General features: G+C 38.3%; 1 protein-coding gene across 4 annotated transcripts in view; it reads right to left on the reverse strand.

Moving 5' to 3' along the window:
- Positions 1-1,089: 1,089 nt before the first annotated feature.
- Positions 1,090-12,509, reverse strand: part of CDH2 (cadherin 2) — a 116,447-nt gene continuing 105,027 nt past the window's right edge. For all 4 annotated transcript variants that reach the window (XM_065053394.1, XM_013370174.3, XM_065053395.1 and 1 more), the window contains exons 15-16: positions 9,690-9,854; positions 1,090-2,497 (exon numbers count right to left, since the gene is read on the reverse strand). In XM_065053394.1, the coding sequence (XP_064909466.1) occupies positions 2,291-2,497; positions 9,690-9,854 (372 nt within the window). In that variant the 3' untranslated portion in view covers positions 1,090-2,290. The remainder of the gene's footprint in view (positions 2,498-9,689; positions 9,855-12,509) is intronic.

A 12,509-nucleotide genomic window follows, 5' to 3' on the forward strand; every position in this document is an offset into this window, starting at 1 on the left:
ATGATTTTGACACATTACTGGAAAAGCAAGGCTTTGTTACAGTGTCAGGCTACAGGTGAAAATGCATGAGATAAATAACAGTCAGATATGCAGCCACAGGAATGACGTATCCCAGCCCAAGAGGATTGCTACCTCTCAGCTTTCACAAGCATCATCAGAACATGAAGAAGACAGGAGACATGCCCATGAAAAGCACAGCCGAGAAGAGACACCTCACCAGCTCAGATTTCAGGATTCACCCCTGAAAGTCAGAGTCAAATCATGTTAATGATGTTTTGAGTGCTGACGAAGTGCTGAAGTGGCACCAGGCTGAGGAGCATCCCCACAGACCAACTCCCAGTGCAGAAAGTGGCTGTGCCAGTCCCGGGATCCACGTCCCCTCCCGCTCCAGTGCTCCAACAGACTGTGAAACTGGGGCGTTTCTGCTGAGTTTAAGCTTCACACTGTTCACAATTAGGTCCTTAATGAATGTAAATGTAGACATGAAACCTGAGCAGATTCCTGCAAGTGAAAGAAGGCAGAACTACTGTGCCTCCCTCGTTTGCAAATAAACCATTGTAACAACTCAGAAACATGTTTAGTGATAACTGATCTCCTAATGGGACTTTCTGGTGAAGCTCCATGATCATGAGCACCTCCCTGAAAGACAGGACTCCATGCTCACTGAAGTTAACAGGGGCTTATCTTCAGCGTAAGAAAGTCCAGGCAGTAGATGACTGCCAGGATCTGCAATTTGTTTTATTTATGCAACCTGCAGCATAATCACACAATCATCGAACTGTCAGTCTAGAAAAGAGGCAAAAATGATGCAAGCTCTGTTATTTAGATAATCTACGTTAAACCAAAGACTTAGCCATTGATGTGGAATCGAAGATGTTGAATTCCCAGAAATGGCACAGACCATGTCACTTTTGCCTGGGAACTTCCCTTCCGAATTTGTGCCAAATTCTATACGCAGCTTATTTTCAGTCCAACAGTATCAAATGCTAAAGCAGTGCACGTAGCTTCTCACAGAAGTTTCTATGTTTTTATTTACTACAGTCAGGGCTGCCCAGGTAGGACAAAAAAAGAGCCAAACCAAGCACCAGATCCAAAATTAGCATTTTATTCAGAACGTTGGGGTCAGAGGTGTATCATTCATATTCTGGTACACAATACAGAGGCAAAGCTGTTCTCAGAAGTCTCTCCAGTTTGAAAGCTTCTTCCCCTTTCCCTCCCTACCCCCAAAACATACTGTATATTTACTCGTGCCACCAGTATCAGGCCAACTGCCCCCCCGCCCTTTTTTTGGTACAAATTATGTAAAACTTTTGTGCTAAGAACTTTTCTCCCTCCCCAAACAAAAAAAAAAATAATAAAAATAAAAATAAAAAAAATATTGAGTACTCTAACTACAGTTCAACAATTGAATCAATGTCACTTGTTTGCAACCTGTTTTGTAAATACTTTATCCATAACGAAAGATATAAACATGCAAAAACCTGAATCCATAGTCCAAATAATACATACACGTGTTCTGAAGTTTCTGCACTTCTCCACAGACTATGCCAATAAAACATTATGTACACATACAATTTTTTTTTTTTACAGTGAAGTGGGAAAAAAAAATACTAGAAATTAAAAAAAAAAGTGTACATGGATTAAGACCAAAATGTGTCTAACATTCTAGCATAAGAAAAAAAATCAATTCTGCTACAAACTGGTGATATGAAAACTCCCTTTATTTGCAACCAGCTGCATAAGTTTTAGAATTTTAGTGAAAAAAAACCCTAACATCTAAAACTAGAAGTAATGTACATTGTTCCACCTCATGGTCTTCTCTCCCAGATAATAAAATTGTTCCATGAGGATTTTTTTGTTTATTTTTAATCTCCTTATTTTAATAAAAGCAATGCGATGTAACAAAAGCATGTTGAAGCATATTGTGTTTCACCTTACTCCTCCCCACCCCAACATATTTTGTCTCTTTAATGCATCATTTCATAAATCAGTACCATTAAAGCCTTAAACATAAAACTAATTCCGATCTGAAAAAGGTACAAAAAGGCACATAAAATCCCAGTGCTTCTGTACTGTAAAATTCAAGTGTAACTGAGCTCAATATTTTTTTCCAAACAGCATTGGATCACTGATATTCCACGGAGCCCAAATTGGTTTGCAGCCTAAGCCAAAGCCTTCAGCAAGCACTTGTGCTAGTAGACTACAAAGTTAAAGCCTAGCTTCTGTATGCTTTTGGGGAATATCAGTTGAAATGTTTGTACTTGTCCAAAAACAAAGTCCACTTTGAAGTTCAGTCATCACCTCCGCCGTACATATCAGCAAGTTTCTTGAAACGCGGGCCCCAGTCATTTAGGTAGTCATAGTCTTGCTCACCACCACTACTTGAGGAGTTAAGGGAGCTCAAGGATCCAGCAGTGGAGCCACTTCCTTCATAGTCAAAGACTAAGAGGGAATCGTATGGCGGGGCTGTGGGGTCATTGTCAGCTGCTTTAAGTCCCTGCGAGGAGAGGGAGAAAAGAAGAAATAAAAATTAATTTCTGTATCTGAGAGGCAAAACATAACTGGAATATCACAGCGCAGTTATATAGCCACTGCCACTTTAGAAAACCACGTTCCAGTTCTTCTGCAACTCAGTTCAAAACAGGATTAATGTTTCTGTAACTCCAGCAAGAACTTATTTAAATTCCCTTTAGAATGGCCAGGTTTCCAGCACTACAGCACTGGCCATTTTGAATGTAGCTGCAAATACAGTTCCAACAAAACCTTAAGAGAACATTGTGGCACTAGGACCCTATGCTAATAAACGTACAGTTTCAGAGCTACGCAGCTCAAAACCTGCAGCATGAGCAATATGGGTCTGGTTAAACAGACAGATGGGGAGAGAGAAAGAGGCATGTTTGCAAAGATTCCCTTCAGAAGCCATCTCGCATGGCCAATAACATATCCACTGACATTGCTGGCCTGCAGTCCATCTGCGTGTGCCAAAAGCCATATTTAGTTCTGTAAAATGCCTGTACCTCTGTTGGCTGCTGGGAGAAAAAGATACAGCATGTTGGCTTAAGCCTTATGTGCTTTGCCATAACCATCCATAAGATTCCACCTGCTCTTCAGAAGACACACACAAACAATGACATCAAAACTAAACACATAATTACAACTATTTTTGTTTCCTTATCTTGAAGTATTCAAGTTATGAACACACAAATATTGCGTCTTCAGTAATTTTCAATTCCTACTCTCTAGAGCTGAATAACCCAAAATAAAACCAAAACAAACTGAACAAGAGGAAAGTAGGAAAAGAACCACACTTCTTTCAGAGAAAAGTCTCTTCCCTCCCTGTTTTCTTACACAGGTTCAAACTTACACAGTAAGTTTAATTTTAGAATATGAGACGGTTGCTCTGTGCTTATCCTGGAAAGACTTACAAGTTGAATATAAAAGGCTGAAGCCTGAAGTTAAAAGCCCTCTTGTGTTTTGGATTTTTCAGCCTCCCAGTTTCTTCCACAGGATTAGCGATGCCTTTTCAAGATCTTCTACTTTGAATAGGATCTACCCTGGCAGCCATTGACAAGGGATAATATATCTTCCAGAATTCTGTAAGGCTGAGATTGTAAATTGCTCACTGTTAATTCTAACCAGTTTGGTTTTTTTTAAATCAGTTTTATTTTTCATTTTTAGTGTTTATTTAAAGAATGGCTTTATTATACTCCAAATTATTTGAAGGATTGAGTGTGCCTCCTTCAAATTATTTAACATATTCTCCTTTTAGAAAAGTATGTTTTAGTCTCAAGTGTGTTTAGTCTAAATGTGACATAATGGAAACGTATGTTGATTTTTCTTCTAGAAATGCATAAGTAGCTAACCCCATTAATTAAAGCATATGGCAATGATAAGGTAGAAGAAAATTTTATTGCCTATCCAAAATCATTCAGAAGTGTGCAAAATTAACCTTAAATAATTTTGCTAATCAGTGGTGGAAAGGGCCAGCACATTTATCAAACTAATGACCTCTAATCAAGAACACATTTTGGACTTAAAATGATCGTTTCATGTAGTACAACATCAAGCAGGTTATTAATAGCCAGCATCAGAAGCGCTATTTTGTATTATCTGATAAGAATAATTAGTGATGTTTGTTATCTCTCTCTTTGGAGTTTTCCATCCTGATGACCATATTTAGGACAAAAGATTTAAGATTCCAAAAAGGCAACAGCAAGTGTTGGAAGACTTCCCTTATCCAGCTTCAAAGCTGGAACAGTTCTAAGGCTTTTTCTCAATTTCTGATTCTGAAGCAGAAATACAACTTTACTTCTCAGGCAGTAAGCAGCCTTTCAGTATTTACATCTTCCCTTAAGACTGCTTGGGGTGACAGACACCCATGCTTTTCAAAAACAGGTGACAGGGCAGAAGAATAAATACCATTGGAGCTTAAGGAGTGCTGAGGTAGGAATCCCAGGTATCAGTGTGTAAGTGTCATTTAGAAAGTCAGCTTGGAGAAGAAATGTTATTTCCCTGCAATTCTGCCTAGTAACAGCCAGCCAAAGGAGATACTAATTTATTAAAAATCAGTGAACAGAACAATTGACTTCATCACCGCAGAAATTCTGATACCACCCATGGCAAGGCAGAAGGGAGCCTCCTTCCATCTTTTTTTCCAAAGGGGAAGTTTGTGTTTTTTTGTGATTTGCTGCTGGTATCACGATAGCTTTAAAAAGAGAACTGGTTTTGAGCTACAGACTTACAAGATAGCATCTCACTAACAAATTCACTGTTTCAAAGGTTGTGCTTACTGTGTAATCCATTTAATTCAGAGAAGGTAGCTATGGGCCATGTTATACCGGTATTGACTCAACTGCACAGCCCAAGCTACACTGACATTTGCACCTATCCACCTATCTTCTATTTAAAAATTCCTCAGATTCACAGCATAATGACTGAACTTGGTCTCTAACTCTTCAAACGGCTACCAAGTTTTCTGCTATATTTGTGTGGCAAGTTACATACTAAAAATGACAAAGAACTACCATAATTTTTTCCCTTTCCCTCTGCTAAGCATGTTCTCCGAACCTACCCGGTGCACTGCTCCACTTTGCTGTTGGGTTCTCCAGCATGGCCTAAACTGGAGTTACTGGATGTCAGCTTTGGCAGTGAAACTGGCTTATGAAGCTCCCTCTGGTTTCAGTATTGACACCTTCTTTGCTTTTTATGCCATCCCTTTCAGTGGGTGGTACCACAACCTGCTGTATTGGCACAAGTAAAAGGCAACAACTGGCTGCCAAGAACTGCTTTTACTGCCATGGTTATTGTCGACTGCTTCTGAAGAGATCTCTCAGTTTTTCCCAGATGTGTTCAAGAATCTCAGAGCAGCAGAGTTGTTATAGTTATTTGATTTACAGTTTCCTGATCCGAAAGTCCAAAGTTGTTACTAGATAGAAAAGCTTATTCAATGCCAGAATTGCTGGGGCACACACTTGGGACCAGGTGATCCCACTGGGAGACAGTGAATGAAGTCACATCTTGCATTTGCCATATCACCAACACACAACCAGCAGTCGCAGAAGAACCACGACAATACAAAGGTTACCTTGAGACCTAGCACGGACTGCATAGCAATCTCATTTTTTTTCCTCTTTTATATATGTCATGGTAACTTTTCACTAAGGAGATATGGGGCAGAAGAGGAGAAACTACAGAGCCTTGACTGAGGAACAATGGTAACCTGAAGTTATACTTTCCTCAGTATGTGCAGCATTCTCAATTTGTCTCAAATCAAGGGAAAGAAACCCCCTCAAAAACATGAGCTAACATGAAACATCACGAAACCTAATGCTTTTATTTTCATTAATCCTACTACTTAATCAGACTCAGCTGACTTTTGATGAGAAGGAAAGGAAGAACAGAGCCCTACAGGGAAATATGAAAATTGCTTAAACCTGGAACTGCTTTTTTACTTCACAAGAGAAAAAGAGAAAACATCAAGGGACTCTGTTCTGCTTGGAGGTGGCACTGTATCGATAACCATTTACTAAGAATGAATTGAGGGTCCTCCATGCCCTCATGGGATAAGACCTGTAGTTTGTAATTTAAATTTAATTTACCTCAGGCTATGTCCTCTATTGATTAGAAATATATTCTTAGCCACAAACTCTCCACCACAATATAATTTGTTTAAGGTTTCTAGGGACAGCATAGGTGGTTCCTGAAAACAAGATTAACAAAGCTACTTCAAACAGGCCTAATGTATATTGTCTTGCAAATCCTGACTATTCTAAGTGTTAATTACGCTCCACACTCTGCACGTTGTGTTTTAAAAGGCTCAAAATGGAAAACAAGGTCTACAGAGGATTCTTAATAACACATGACTTATTTCACTGACTTGTTTGTACACTGGACTGGAAGAAAAGGAGGTTTTTTCCCTTCCCTCCTTAAATAAGAGATTCATCTATCCATTGAAACAGACAAAACAAGAAAATCCCCAAGGTCATTTAGCTTATGCCTGCAAAACATATTTTGATTATAAGGCACCTCTGGAACCTTCTTATTTTAGAAAGTTCATAGCTCAGTAAGTGTTATCTTAACTTTATATGTGTTATAAAAGCATTTTAAGTTTTTATCATACTTGTAGCTTGTTTTTCAACTGAGAAGTCACTAGAACACTATAAAACACTCACACTTATGTATTTCTTATTGAATTAATTAGATATAATACAACTGATAACAGTTAAAAAATAACATACTAGAAGAAACAGAGTACTGCCAAAAGGAAAGAGACACAGTGACCCACCAGGTCTTTTTCACTTTTTGTTTCTACAGCTCTGTAATAAAAATGGAAAAAAAGAAAAAAAAAAACCACCCCATGCTTGCTCACTGATGGTACCTATATCCCCCAATATCTGAAATCAATGACCTATTGTTCTTTTTTGTCAAAAGTTGGGAATAATTCAGAGGCTAATCTGAACAATGCTGGCTGTGTGTCTGAAGTGCTGGTAAGCATTCAACAGACTAAATTAATTCCCACACGTAGGCCAGCATCCCAAAGGATCATGCTGATCAGCATCTCTGGGAACAGGGCCAAATCCTGCAAAAGACCAGACTGACCTCCAGAAGTGCTGCCTCTTTTCAGAACAATGGGGTAATGCAGACTTTGGTACAGAGGTACCAAAGCCCCCCCCTGCTCAGCTAGTGACCGTGCTAGTTTTGCAGGCAGTTTGGGTTAGGGCTGCCCAAGGGAAAAGTTGTTTGCTCAATGATGTTGAAGCTGGATGCAAAGAGATATGAACTCTGCCCTTTCTTATCTTGCTATGTTGTTTTCACAGCTCAGCACATCTTCTGTATGAACTACCCTAAGAACGTCTGGTATGGGTTTTACCCAAGGTATTTTTTCCATTTACTCCAGGTCAAACTGAAAGGAACTAAGCAATTTGTCTGGGTATAACCTTGCCAGGACTGCAGGTAGAATTCTCTAAAGAGAGTCTGAAAACCTGTGCAGCCTGAATACTTATGTTCTAGATGATGATAATTTGGGAATTTAACTATAACAGTGAGTACTACTGTGAAAGACTGACTTTTTTTTCCCCCAATAAGCCTTTCTAGAATCACTTTTGCCACGGGAAATTTTAACATATAACATGAATTAAGAAACTGTTTTTGAGAAATAAAATCTCCATTTTGCTCAGACTTCTGGCAAAACGGACAGAGCATGGCCAACTTTTGGGTGGCTGTCTGCTAGAGACAGGGTTAGGTGGAATGCCCTGTAGTAAAATGATACACTGCTGTGAAATCCTAAGGAAGAAATACCTTTCAAAGAAAAAGAAGCTAAATATATAAATACTTGAAACCTAGAAACAACGTCATACAGTTCCTTTCAATCAGAGCAGATAATTAATTCTGAGCTACCTTGCTACCTTGCAGACAAGAAAATTGCCATGTTTTGTTTAATTTCACATATACCTCTAAAGTTAATTTTATTTCAGAGACAATATTATTGACAATATTCTACTGTGTAAGAATAGCTGTGAAAAGCTTTCTCTTTTGGTGGATGGCAAGGGGAATCACAGTATTGATTTAATGCAATAGACTCCATGCTCATATGTACTGCGATATAAACTTACTGGGTTTAATCAGGACAGCAAGTACTGTTTCTACAGCTCCACGTGTACACATTGATGCTATAATCTTCAAGAGTGATAACCTACTGAAAAATAGTATTGCAAGAAAAGCTTACTAAGTAATTTAAAAGTTGTAGGAAGCTGGAGAAACTCCATCCCCTTTCTGGCTTTCCAGGAGAACTGCACTCCTTCCTTTTGTTGGCTCTGTAGAGTTTGAATGATGCTTTGAGGACAAAAAAAAAAACCAGGGTGTTGAGGATCATGGGTTCTTCCTGACCACCTGCCAGGTGGGGAGTGTCTGGTGACAGCTGTGTGAGAACAGGATGGGAAACTGGAAGAAGGTGAGGGAGCACAAGGAAGTTCTTGTGCATGTTGCCTTGGCTGGCAATGCGGGCCTTGTATTGTCCCATGTCTATTTTCCAGAAGCTGATTTTAATTGGAATATTTAGAAGTACAAGGCATTAAAAAATCCTCTTCGTTGAGACATCTCTTTCTAATACAGCTCTTTCCCAAGCCTGGATTCTCTTAAAAAACAATGTGTTATGACAATATTTTAATGTCTCCTGCTAGTCACCTTCCTGTAGGTTTTCTTATAATTGTATCACTCTATACCTTAACAGGAACAAATTTAATTTTCTACAGCTTGCAACACAAAAGCCTCCAGTATATTAGCCTGGCTTTTCTTTAAAGCAAACAAGAATAAACACATTTGAAAAAGCAGTTCTGTAATATTTGTCCAGTTGTAATTGCCAAGGAAGAGATGAGAAAATTAGAGAAAATAATTAACTACCACCATTCATCTACAGAATACAGCTTATTTTTAAGTGGTAAATTATGGTTCAGTATTTGTTTTCCTATAACCAGGAAGCACAAGAAACACATTCTATCTCAAGTTCCACAAAACAAATTATTTATGACTGACCAGGGAGAGAAATAATGAAACGAATATTTGGAGCATTTCTTCCAGAACTGTAATATGAATCTTACTTACATTTATCTTTATTAGACCGAAGAATCAAAGATCATGCAAAGACTTTTAAAGCTCTATGACAAGTATTAAAAGCACTTACATAACATTTAATTTAGCTGCCCTGCTCACTAATCGTATTTGATGGAATTCTTTCGGTCTTATTGAAGGTACTCAATTCCCACTATTATCTGGATTCAAAGGGTAATGTATAAGGAAAATGAAAAAGAACTTCTCCCATTATTAAATTACTGTGAATTAATAAATGAATTTAGGCTGCACTATAATTTTGTTAGTCTATTTATTACTTGGAACCCATAGAATAATCCTGTTTGGAGACACTGTGGTTGCAGCTGATAACGTATTATGAATGCAATTAATATAAACATACAGAAGTTAACTGATACATCTTCCCTTTCTGTTTAAATGAGTTAATTAGATTTGTCTGTACTTTAAAAGAACATATTTACTTCTATCTAGCAAGACAATTTTAATTGTCTAAGTAAGTTTTCAGAAGTAATTATGTTCAAACGTAACAGCTACTCATGCAGAGTACAATTAGCAAAATATAAAAGCTTATCAGATCTTAGGAGGAAACTTTTTCTCTCCTTTACCTCATTAATGAAGTCCCCAATGTCCCCAGGATGAGGAGCAGCTGATCTGACTGGATACTGAGGTTCTGCATGGATTGGCCTTTCATCAAGACGTCTGATTCCAACAGGTTTGATGGCATCTGGTTCCACAGTGTCAGGCTGCTGGAGCTGGCTCAAGTCATAATCCTGCAAAATATGAAACAGAAGCAGTATGTCAGGAGAATTTCAAACAATATCTGTCGGGAGAAAAGCGAGGAGGAAAAAAGGGAAAATGTAAAGTATCATGTCACCAGAAGTCCTATTTTCAGGATTGTAACGCTTACTGACAGTAAGGCAATAACATTGTTATTTGCATACCAACAAGATGTTATTTGATTTATACTCCCTGAATCTAACATTTTGATTCTATTCCATCAGATTTGTAGGAGCTTCTCATGTTTTCCATTGAGAAGCAAGGATTTGAGTAGTACTATTAAGAGACTAAACACTTTGCCTAGTAATGATGATTTACTGCATGGAGCAAAGATGCCAAATCCAACTCTTCTTTTTCTAAGCAAATAAATGCCAGAAATTCTCATTCTGAGAAAGAGGCAAGCGCACTGCTCTGCAGTGTTTTATAATACCTTCAAAGAATGAATTTAAGACTCCTTGCGGATTTCACGTGGCTTCCCTAATATGCAAGCCAAAGGGGGGAAAAAACGTCATAAGAAGTACAAAGCTTATCAGATTTGGCCTTAATTCTAAGCACTTTCTCAAGATTACTTGTGTATCTGTGCATAAAGTACTTGATGCCGCATTTTCAAACTCTGGCAGAAGGATGAAGCTAGCATAGCACTATGAATTCCAATAAGCAATATGTATGTATAGAAAAATTTTAATTAGATGAATGTTTATGTACTTTAGACAGATATGCCTGAATACTATTTGAACAGTGCGATCCATTTCAGCATTGTCATTCACCTCACTGTTGTCATGTCTAGAAAGCACTCGTACTCTAGGATTCCTTCGCATAAGGCACTGGTAGAAATGCAGAATAAAGAACTGGGCTTAAAGGCTTAAACTAAAGCCATTCATGAACTATCAGTAGACTGGGGCTCACGTCAGCTCCACTATATGCCAGATACCCTGCCCCACAAATAATCCAAGCAGTTGAGGAACATCCTAAATAAGCTCCTTTATCTTCAGTCTCTATTTTTCAACAGTGTTGCTCTGGTAAAAATCTTACTTATAATCTCAACTTGCTGAAAGCTGACTGTGCAGACAATTACTTTTTCTTTGATTCCTAACTGTCTGCTAAGGGAAGGAAAGCAAGTGTTTACTTCTGCTGTCACAGAAGTTAGGTCCTTTTTGCGAGTATTACCTCCTGTGACCCCCAAACCAGACTTTTCAACAGGAGGATGGGTCTGACAGCAGTGAAGGTAGTTTGTTGGAAGAACTGTAACTGATTGTCAAAATCCACTACACCTTCTAATTTGTTACTTGGGTCCACAGCTGACTGCACACAAACATACACTCAAAAAAGGTGGAACAGCTCCACTGAGATCTGAGAATGCAGTTTCATATGCTTTAATTAGATTACAAGTTCCTTGGGGCAGAGTTGTAACTTCTACCCTTCGGTTCTTCATGTACCAAACAGAAAAATAAGTGATCTCCATGAAGCAGTATGCACTGGAGAAAAGTAAACAGAACAGAACGTTTTATCCTTTCCCTTTATATTACATAAAATAAATCAAGGTAGTTCAGAGAAGTGCTATCAGAAAATCCTATTAAACAGAGAAGGATGTACTTTTTAGAATTTATAAATATGTAACAAAAGAGTGCTTTTCATACCCACCAACAGGCAGAAATAAAAAGTATCTTTTTTCTTTTATACTAAGCATTTCATCATAGAGGAATTCAAATAGGTATGGCTAGTTAAATAACAAGGTATTAAATCCAGGAAAACCTCTCTGGTCATTTAATTTTTATAAAGATAAATGTTTTTTCCACCCACTCGCATACGCATACACTTGTTTCCGATTAGTGGTCATATAGAAATGCAATATGAATCAAGTCAGTCACCCTAATGCCTTCTCATCTAAGGCTATCCTCTCTTGAGTATGTACAGTTTGAATCACCTCTAGGCTCTACAGGAACAAAGACAGCGAAGATTGCCATCTGCAAGGCAACAGCAGTGCAGAATGTGTCCTGATGTGGACCCCCACTTTGGTTTTATTTTCTAGGATAATTTATGACACTGCCATCTAGCCTTCTATCAGGCAAAATTTATTTTGCAGGTCTATTAGTGTCTGGACAGGAAGAAAAGATACATTGTGCTTATTACAGCAGACTCTCAAATCTCTCTTATCATTAAAATCAATAGTAACTGTACATCAGTCAGGTATGGCAAGTCATCCAACATCTCCCCAAACTGGCTCAGTGCCGTACCAACACAGCATCATGCAACAACGCCACCTGTTTCAACGTTCTGTCTAAAGTCAAGTCTACTCAATTAATGTAAAGGAAAGAAAAATGTTCTAAACAGCCAGGGTGTAAGCTGTTCAGTGCTGCTGAAATTCTGTCTCTTCACTCAATACCGCATTCACAGCTAGAAAAATAGGAAAACTTTTAATGTTATTACCTTTTAATGTAATTACCTGAAGTTCCTGAACAGACTTTAGAGTTAGTCTAAGCAGAGTACGTTATGATAGTTAACTACAAAAGTGGCAACTAAATGGAAAACTATGGCACATCAGAGAGAGAACAAGACATGGTGGGGTAGGTTAGGATAGCCAGCTTGGAGCAACATTCTGGGTAATTATTTTTACTCTCTCGTTTCAGGACCACAAGTCAAAGTACTGT

Source organism: Columba livia, chromosome 2 (assembly GCF_036013475.1).
Source record: "Columba livia isolate bColLiv1 breed racing homer chromosome 2, bColLiv1.pat.W.v2, whole genome shotgun sequence".
Classification (NCBI taxonomy): Eukaryota; Metazoa; Chordata; class Aves; order Columbiformes; family Columbidae; genus Columba; species Columba livia.